At 47.2% G+C, this 10,085-nt stretch overlaps 1 protein-coding gene across 2 annotated transcripts in view; it reads left to right on the forward strand.

Moving 5' to 3' along the window:
- Positions 1-9,255, forward strand: part of LOC143172032 (3',5'-cyclic-AMP phosphodiesterase 4D-like) — a 462,605-nt gene extending 453,350 nt beyond the window's left edge. For both annotated transcript variants that reach the window (XM_076361252.1, XM_076361253.1), the window contains 4 exons: positions 6,766-6,920; positions 7,450-7,572; positions 8,068-8,250; positions 8,852-9,255. In XM_076361252.1, coding sequence (XP_076217367.1) covers positions 6,766-6,920; positions 7,450-7,572; positions 8,068-8,250; positions 8,852-9,253 — 863 coding nt within the window. In that variant the 3' untranslated portion in view covers positions 9,254-9,255. The remainder of the gene's footprint in view (positions 1-6,765; positions 6,921-7,449; positions 7,573-8,067; positions 8,251-8,851) is intronic.
- The last annotated feature ends 830 nt before the right edge of the window (positions 9,256-10,085 follow it).

Raw genomic sequence — 10,085 nt, forward strand, 5'->3', positions numbered from 1 at the left:
GTCCTTCCAGAGAAATACTACTGAAGGTTATAATGTGTTACAGAGATGACCAAGGGGGAACTTTCTTCCATTTCCACCTCCATTACAAAGTTGAGCACATTTTAGGCTCTGTCTATCACAGAATCATAGAATCATTAAGGTTGGAAAAGACCTCTAAGATCATCGAGTCCAACCGTCAACCCAACACCACCATGCCCACTAAACCATGTCCCTAAGCGCCTCATCTACACGTCTTTTAAATACCTCCAGGGATGGGGACTCAACCATCTCCCTGGGCAGCCTGTTCCAATGTTTAACCACTCTTTCCGTAAAGAAATTTTTCCTCACATCCAATCTAAACCTCCCCTGGCGCAACTTGAGGCCATTTCCTCTCGTCCTATCGCTAGTTACTTGGGAGAAGAGACCAACACCCACCTCGCTACAACCTCCTTTCAGGTAGTTGTAGAGAGCGATGAGGTCTCCCCTCAGCCTCCTTTTCTCCAGGCTAAACAACCCCAGTTCCCTCAGACGCTCCTCATAAGACTTGTTCTCCAGACCCCTCACTAGCCTCGTTGCCCTTCTCTGGACACGCTCCAGCATCCCTACATCCTTCTTGTAGTGAGGGGCCCAAAACTGAACACAGTATTCGAGGTGCGGCCTCACCAGTGCCGAGTACAGGGGCACGATCACTTCCCTCCTCCTGCTGGCCACACTATTTCTGATACAGGCCAGGATGCCATTGGCCTTCTTGGCCGCCTGGGCACACTGCCGGCTCATGTTCAGCCGGCCGTCAACCAGCACCCCCAGGTCCTTTTCCGACAGGCAGCTTTCCAGCCACTCTTCCCCAAGCCTGTAGCGCTGCATGGGGTTGTTGTGGCCAAAGTGCAGGACACGGCACTTAGCCTTGTTGAAACTCATTCAGTTGGCCTCGGCCCATCGATCCAGCCTGTCCAGGTCCCTCTGCAGAGCCTTCCTACCCTCAGGCAGATCAACACTCCCGCCCAACTTGGTGTCGTCTGCAAACTTCCTGAGGGTGCACTCAATCCCCTCATCCAGATCATTGATAAAGATATTGAACAAGACCGGCCCCAAAACTGAGCCCTGGGGAACACCGCTCGTGACCGGCCGCCAACTGGATTGAACTCCATTCACCACAACTCTCTGGGCCCGGCCGTCCAGCCAGTTTTTTGCGCAGAGTACACCTGTCTAAGCCGTGAGCCACCAGCTTCTCTAGGAGAATGCTGTGGGAGATGGTGTCAAAGGCCTTACTGAAGTCCAGGTAGACCACATCCACAGCCTTTCCCTCATCCACTAGGTGGGTCACCTGGTCATAGAAGGAGATCAGGTTGGTCAAGCAGGACCTGCCTCTCATGAACCCGTGCTGGCTGGGCCTGATCCCCTGGTTGTCCCGCACATGCCTTGTGAGCGCCCTCAAGATGAACCACTCCATAATCTTCCCTGGCACCGAGGTCAGGCTGACAGGCCTGTAGTTCCCCGGATCCTCCTTCCGGCCCTTCTTGTAGATGGGCGTCACATTGGCAAGCCTCCAGTATTCTGGGACCTCCCCCGTTAACCAGGACTGCTGATAAATGATGGACAGCGGCTTGGCAAGCTCCTCCGCCGGCTCCCTCAGCACTCTCGGGTGGATCCCATCCGGCCCCATAGACTTGTGAGCATCCAGGTGGCGTAGCAAGTCATTGACTGCTGCCTCTTGCATTATGGGGGGTTCATCCTGCTCGCCGTCCCTGTCTTCCAGCTCAGGGGGACTGTCATGGTTTAACCTCAGTTGGCAACTGAGCACCACGCAGCTGCTTGCTCACTCCCCCCCGGTGGGATGGGGGAGAGAATCGGAAGGGTAAAAGTGAGAAAACTCGTGGGTTGAGATAAAGGCAGTTTAATAGGTAAAGCAAAAGCCACGCATGCAAGGAAAGCAAAACAAGGAATTCATTCACTACTTCCCATCGGCAGGCAGGTGTTCAGCCATCTCCAGGAAAACAGGGCTCCATCACGTGTAACGGTTACTTGGGAAGACAAACGCCATCACTCCAAACGTCCCCCCCTTCCTTCTTCTTCCCCCAGCTTTATATAATGAGCATGACGTCACATGGTATGGAATATCCCTTTGGCCACTTTGGGTCAGCTGTCCTGGCTGTGCCCCCTCCCAGCTTCTTGTGCACCTCCAGCCTTCTCAGTCGGTAGAGCATGGGAAGCTGAAAAGTCCTTGACTAGTGTAAACACTACCTAGCAAGAACTAAAACATTGGTGTGTTACCAACATTGTTCTCACCCTAAATCCAAAACACAGCACTGTACCAGCTACTAGGAAGGAAATTAACTCTATCCCTGCCGAAACCAGGATAGGGCCGAGTACCCTGAGGATAACTGGTCTGACCGTTAAAGACTGAGGCAAAGAAGGCATTGAGTACCTCAGCCTTTTCCTCATCCTCGGTGACAATGTTCCCCCCCGCATCCAATAAAGGATAGAGATTCTCCTTGGCTCTCTCCTTGTCATTAATATATTTGTAAAAACATTTTTTGTTGTCTCTAACGACTGCGGCCAGATTGCGTTCTAGCTGGGCTTTTGCCTTTCTCATTTCTTCTCTGCACGACCTAACGAGATCCCTGTACTCTTCTTGAGTCGCCTGCCCCTTCTTCCACAAGCGGTAAACTCTCCTTTTTTTCCTGAGTCCCAGCAAGAGCTCCCCGTTCAGCCAGGCCGGTCGTCTTCCCTGCCCGTTCTTCTTACGGCACATGGGGACAGTCTGCTCCTGCACCTTTAAGACTTCATTCTTGAAGGACGTCCAGCCTTCCTGGACCCCTTTGCCCTTCAGGACTGTCTCCCAAGGGACTCTCTCAACCAGCGTCCTGAACAGGCCAAAGTCCGCCCTCCGGAAGTCCATGGTTGCGGTTTTGCTGGCCCCCCTCCTTACTTCACCAAGAATGGAGAATTCTACCATTTCATGGTTGCTAAGCCCAAGACGGCCTCCGACCACCACATCTCCCACCAGTCCTTCTCTGTTAGTAAACAGCAGGTCGAGCGAGGCACCTCACCTGGTAGGCTCACTTACCAGCTGTGTCAGGAAGGTGTCTTCCACACACTCCAGGAACCTCCTAGACTGCTTCCTCTCTGCCGTGTTGGATTTCCAGCAGACGTCCGGGAAGTTGAAGTCCCCCACGAGAACAAGGGCTAGCGATTGAGAGACTTCTGCCAGCCGCTTGTAGAACGCTTCATCCGCCCCTTCATCCTGGTTGGGTGGTCTATAACAGACTCCCAGCAGGATATCTGCCTCGTTGGCCTTCCCCCTCATCCTTACCCATAAACGCTGAACCGTATCATCACCACAATCGTTGAGCTCTAGACAATCGAAACACTCCCTAACATACAGGGCCACCCCACCGCCTCTCCTTCCTCGCCTGTCCCTTCTGAAGAGTCTATAGCCATCCATTGCAGCACTCCAATCATGAGAGTCACCCCACCATGTTTCTGTGATGGCGACTAAGTCATATCTCTCCCACTGCACAATGGCTTCCAGCTCCTCCTGTTTGCCGCCCATGCTGCGTGCATTGGTGCAGATGCACTTGAGCTGGGCTATCGATTTCACCCCCAGCATCGGCATGCCACCCCTAGGCTCACCTCTAGCGAGCCTGGTTTTATCCCCTTCCCCCTTTGAACCTAGTTTAATGCCCTCTCAATGAGCCCTGCCAATTCATGAGCAATGATCCTTTCCCCCTGTGAGACAGCTGAACTCCATCTGTCACCAGCAGGCCCGGTGCCGTGTAAACCTCCCCATGATCAAAAAAAGCCAAAATTCCACCAATGGCACCAGCTCCTGAGCCACATGTTGATCAGGTGTGTTTTCTTGTTCCTTTCAGTATTCTTCCCTGCCACTGTAGGGATTGAGGAAAACACTACCTGTGCTCCCGATCCTTCAACCAGTCGCCCCAGTGCCCTGAAGTCCCTTTTGATCACTGCAGGACTTCTCTCTGCAACCTCATCACTGCCAGCCTGTATAACCAACAGCAGGTAGTAGTCAGAAGACCGTACCAGACCAGGGAGCCTCCTAGTAATGTCTCTGACCCGGGCCCCAGGGAGGCAGCAGACTGTGGGATGGGTCCGGTCGGCATATAGGGCCCTCTGTTCCCCTCAGAAGGGAATCACCTATGACAATTACCCTCCTTTTTTTCTCAGCAGAGGCAGTCATATTGCATAGGGCTGACTGCCTCACCCTAGGCAACTCCCTGGATGGACCTTCGTCTACATCCTCGTTTGCCTGGCCCTCAAGTTCCAGGGCCCCATATCTGTTGTGTAAGGGCAACTGGGAAGGTGAGGGAGGCCAGGAGGGGGTTCGCCTGGCACCCCGAGCAGGGACCTGTTTCCATTCCCCCCATCACTTAGGTCCCCTCCTTCTTCCTGGTGGCAAGAAGGCAGGGGATCCTCTGCTTCTTGTGGAGCCTCCATCTGCTGCCTTTGCCTCAGGGATGGTAGGGTGTGGCTCCACCAGTCTATCTCCCTCTCACACTCTCTGATACTCCTTAACCTTTCCACTTCCTCCTTCAGCTCTGCCACCAGGCTGAGCAGATCATCCACCTGGTCACACCGCACACAGGTGGTGTCTCTGCTGCCCTCCAGTACAAGTGACAGGCTCAGGCACTCCCTGCAGCCAGAGACCTGGACAGCTGTATGCTTGTGTGAGGGCTCCATCTGGGTCACCACATTCCTTCTACCTATGGCTTTCAGCCGAGTGGAAACCATAGCTGGGTCCTCTTCCGGGAAGGAGACAATTACTAGTTGAGTTGGCCTCTAGAGCCTGGAGGGGGACTGCGCCCCGCCCGCTCACCTTCCCTGCGCGCCGCGCCGCGCCACGCCACGGTCGCTCGCGTTCCCTGGGGGCTGCTCTTGTAAGTGATGGGGTTTGGCCGCCGTCCCTCTTGTCCCCGCCCACGCTGAGTCAGAGCTGCCGCTTGTCAGGAGCTCCCTCCTCCGGCTCGGGGAATGGGTGGGCTGGGGCACCCTCTCACTCCCTGCGCTTCTGCTTTTCGCGGGTTTTGCCGCTTCAGGAAGGGTCCCCCGGCGCGACCCTCCGCTCCAGAGTCCTCCGCCTCGGTGGCTTCGCTGAAATGGCGGGTACACTGGGTTTTAAACTGCCGCCGTCCCTCTTGTCCCCGCCCGCGCTGAGTCAGAGCTGCCGCTCGTCAGGAGCTCCCTCCTCCGGCTCGGGGAGGCGGGGGGCTGGGGCACCCTCTCACTCCCTGCGCTTTTGCTTTTCGCGGGTTTTGCCGCGGTTTTGCCGCTTCAGGAAGGGTCCCCTTCGATCCAGCCCTTCCAAAGTAGTTTGGCAATGTTGAGTGTTTTGCAGTTGGGGCTCGTCAGAAGGCTGTTTGAAAGGAAAATAAACCAGTGCCTGTCGTCTTTGTAAGAAAAATAACAAGTAGGCAAGCTTTGTAAATGTTCTGTGAAAGACAAAAGAGAGATCATTTGACAAACTCGCTTTCTATTTCTTTTTGCTATTATGGTTTTGCTGCCATCAGGATAAGGAAAGGTAGAGGAAGGGTTTCCTGATTCACAAGATCGATGTATTCAAGACAGGAGAGGAAGACAGCAGGAGAATGCATAATGAGGCTAATGAAATCTGAAAAGCAGAGCTTTTATAGGCACCCCATTGAGCTAGAGGGATTTTAAAACACAGCTGCTGTTAAAGAAGATAAAGAGGACAAAGAGTAGAATAGACTTACATGTGGTTAGATTTAGAATAGAACAGCTGTAATAAATAGAAATTAATATCAGCACAACAAGTGTGATTGCATAAAAAGTATTCATTTTTGATGACAGATTCATTTGCAAGCTGTGTCTTAAAACATATGCAAGCTGATTGTGCAGTATCCCCAGGTAGAATCTAAAGCTGTGCAGAAAATTGTAACTGCTTTTATTTGTCAAAGCTGGCTGTTCAGTGGGCCTAAGCAGACAAATGCAGACCTTGTGGGTGTGCCTTAGTACAGGCATTGCTAGGAAGGTGTATGTTATTCTCACAGCCATATGGAGTGACCGAGTTAAGAATACTTTTGTTAGAGAAGGCAGCATTACAGCATCAGGTGTTGATCGTGCTCAAGTACAAGGCCACTGCTTGCATTTTCAAGCCACATGTCCTTCCAAGAAAAAGACCAGAAGCATAACTGTTACCGTCCTACCAGCCTCCTCTCAAAACATCCTATTGTCATGGACTAATGACCCCTAGGCCTAATTGGCTAGGCATCTGAACGCCTTAGCTAACTGCAGAAGGACATGGTTTGAAAACCAAGATGCGTGCTCTCTGTCTGACCTGCAGCAAAGCCTCAGCTGTGTATTCCCAGGTCTGAGTACTGGATAGGTGCAACTTGACTTAAACAATTAAATTTTAGTAGTTGTGATGGGAGGGAGGGATGAGAAGAGAAAACATCAGTGTGTGTTTTAGTTTAGGTGTGTTTATGCATATAATACTTTCCATGTGACCTCATGCAGATATGAAAATGTATTCTGAAAAATACCTTACTTGTATTTTTTCTAAATTGCCATTCCAGGTATGTGTACATGCTTCACTGCAAAGCTGTTGTTTTATTTTCCTCAACATACTTTGCCTTGATTTGTTAAATTAATTTTGTAACTTTTGATAGTGTGTGAACTAGCCAGCGACTCTGTTTCTAAAAGTTCATCTGCAAATCTTGTTATGAATGTAATGAATTTGAAAAATCATAAGGGATTTGGTAGAAGCATGGGCTTTAGTAATGTTCTGCCCTGTGACTGTTATTGCAGATTCTGAACTCGCCTTGATGTACAATGACTCATCAGTACTGGAGAATCATCACTTAGCTGTGGGCTTCAAGCTGCTTCAGGAAGAAAATTGTGACATTTTCCAGAATTTGACCAAAAAGCAGAGGCAATCATTGAGGAAAATGGTCATTGACATTGTGAGTTCTGCTTGAGAGTCCCTCTTCCATAGTGCTAGCAAATTGAATAATAAAGCACAGAAATGTTTTAGGATAAATTACATGTCATTAGACCCATAACCAATGAAGTAAAAGTTTGAAGTTTTATTGTGTATTGTCCAAACATGAATAGTGGGTTCTTTTCAGTTTCAATAACCATCTATGCATTTTTGGAAGGTAAACAATCCTCCTTCAAGCTGTTTTCATACTGATGTGTATGCCATTTCACCATCACAGTTAGAAATTTGCTACTGAATTGATGATGAGCTTAGGCTGATCAGATCTTTCTGAACAATTCTGAACAATCATTTTGTTGTATTCTTAAAATAATCAAAATGAAAACTTATTATTTTGGACACTAATGACATACGGGACTCAGACTTTTATAATGTATTCAGATACAAGAGTTATGGGCTCCCCCCCAGAACTGTTTATTTCTGTGTTCAGAGATTTTTTAAAAATCAGTAGAATAATTTACATAATATTTATGTATTCGTTTGTTTCTTTCAAGGTACTTGCAACAGACATGTCTAAGCATATGAATCTATTGGCTGATTTAAAAACTATGGTTGAAACCAAAAAAGTGACAAGTTCTGGTGTCCTACTTCTTGATAACTATTCAGACAGGATTCAGGTAAGAAAATTCATCTGCAAATGGTCACTTGTATTGACTTACATCCTTAATAACATTGGCCTGCCCATTCTCTGTCATGGGTTAGATCAGCTGTCCATTCTCACACCATGACTCACTCCCTTCCCTCTTCTCCCTCATGTTTCCTACCTGTGACATATTCTGTTAGGTACTGAGTGACTCTGAGAGAGTAATGGGGTGGTAAAGTACTTCTGGACTGAATGTGGCTTTGGCCTTCCCTTCAAATTATCAGCACCTGATTGGTCTTTCTCAAACATTTTCTGTCTCTTATACATGCAGAAGCAGCAGAAGTGAGGTAATTCATGACTATTACTGCAAATGTGAAAAACACCCAAGCACATAAGTTTTTGCTGTTTAGAATAAATCTTGCACTACGTGTATTTTCAAGATTCTGTTTCACAGACACCAAAAGTGTAAATGGAAAAGGAGCTGTTTTTCTCCACTGTAATAACACCGCAGTTGTTCAATCTATTTTAGGTTCTTCAGAATATGGTGCACTGTGCAGATCTAAGCAATCCAACCAAGCCACTCCATCTCTACCGTCAGTGGACAGACAGAATAATGGAGGAATTTTTCCATCAAGGAGATCGGGAAAGAGAGAGGGGAATGGAGATAAGTCCCATGTGTGATAAGCACAATGCATCTGTAGAAAAATCACAGGTAATTGATTTGAGTAGGCAGTTAAATAAAACAGTATGACATTTTAACAGAAAAGGGTGGTCCATAGCCATTCTTTATGTTTTGATGAATTTCTGAATGCACTATTTCCTTTATTTCCTCCTAGTTAATTAATTCAGCTCCTGAGTAGTAAGTGAGGGGAGCTGAGATTCTTACTGTGAAAACATAGCACATGGCAGTGTGTTTGCTGAAGGGATTCCATCACCGTAGTGATCTGCAATGAAGCATATGCTTCAGAAGAGAGTATTGTACAGCTGCTCATTAGGGTTTCCTTCAAAAGCAGAATTAAATATAAAGCAGCTGTTTGGCTCACTAGATGCAGTGGAGTTGTTTGGAATGAACAGTTCATTTGAAAACAAATCCTTTCCAAGTCCTTATCCAATATCCTGAATCAGACTTTTGAAATGTAAAAGACTCTATTTACTACATAGAACAGCATGGGTTCCTTTCAGCCACCTTAAGGGTAGCATGTCTAGTGCCTCTTACTAGCGTTATCTTTCTCAGACATTGCGTGACTTATAGGCATAGTTGTTTATTTCTTTGTGAATAGGAGCTCATCCTAATTTTGTATTACTTGAAACAGGTGGGTTTTATAGACTACATTGTTCATCCTTTGTGGGAGACGTGGGCAGATCTTGTTCACCCGGATGCCCAAGATATCTTAGATACACTGGAGGACAATCGAGAATGGTACCAGAGCACAATCCCTCAAAGTCCCTCTCCTGCACCTGATGACCAGGAAGAGGGTAGGCAGGGCCAAACTGAAAAATTCCAGTTTGAACTAACACTTGAGGAAGACGGTGAGTCAGACACTGAAAAGGACAGTGGAAGTCAAGTAGAAGACGACACCAGCTGCAGTGACTCCAAGACTCTTTGCACCCAGGATTCAGAATCCACTGAAATTCCTCTTGATGAGCAAGTAGGGGAAGAGGAGGAGAACCAAACAGAACCTTGTGTGGTAGAAGACCATTCTCCTGACACGTAACAATGAAGACACAGTCTCTTTCTCTCTTGCCCTCTCCCTTTCTTTTCCTCTTTCTCTCTGTTTTTGTTTTTTTGGGGTGGGGTTTTTTTTGTTTGTTTTTTTTTTAATTAGATAATGGTTTCCAAAGTGTATGTCTTATGCTACAACCATGATTACAACTCACTGTCATCTGCCAGGACGTTTGTCGATCAAAACTGACCTTGATGACTCAGTTTGGCACTCAGGAATATTGTAACCAGAATTTTCACCTCCATGGCATCAGAAAGCAGGGGGGAGAACATCCATAAACTACATTTTAATAAGCTCTCCATTTGGCAGTTCTGATTAAATAAAGCAAATGTTTTCAGAGGAGTACCACCTGCCAACCGAATGCTGGTATGCTTTGATAGTTTTTGAATTCATTTTATTTCACAAGCAAAGCATTGGATAATGTTCATCATCAGAGGAATGAGACAGAAAATAAACTGAGGTTCCTACTGGAAAACAAATGCACGTAAATGATGGGACACAACATGAATCTGTTACCAATAGGAAGATGAGCTGTGGAAATTGCATAATTTTCTAATTTCAAGTCTTCCTGATATGTGACTGAAAAAAGTGTGACCCGGTGGGTTGCACTAACCTCTACATTTTGTATAATATGTAAAAGAGAGATCTTTTGTAGAGCTTACTTTTATTATTAAATGTACTGAGGTATTATATTTAAAGAAAAACACTTTCAGACTTCATCTGCCACTGGTTATTTTTTTTTCCAAAGATGAACTTGCAAGTTTTCAGTACAAATCTGTGCTACACTGGGTAATACTTCTAGATTTTTTTTCCTTTCCTTCTT

This window comes from Aptenodytes patagonicus, chromosome W, assembly GCF_965638725.1.
Source record: "Aptenodytes patagonicus chromosome W, bAptPat1.pri.cur, whole genome shotgun sequence".
In the NCBI taxonomy this organism is placed as follows: Eukaryota; Metazoa; Chordata; class Aves; order Sphenisciformes; family Spheniscidae; genus Aptenodytes; species Aptenodytes patagonicus.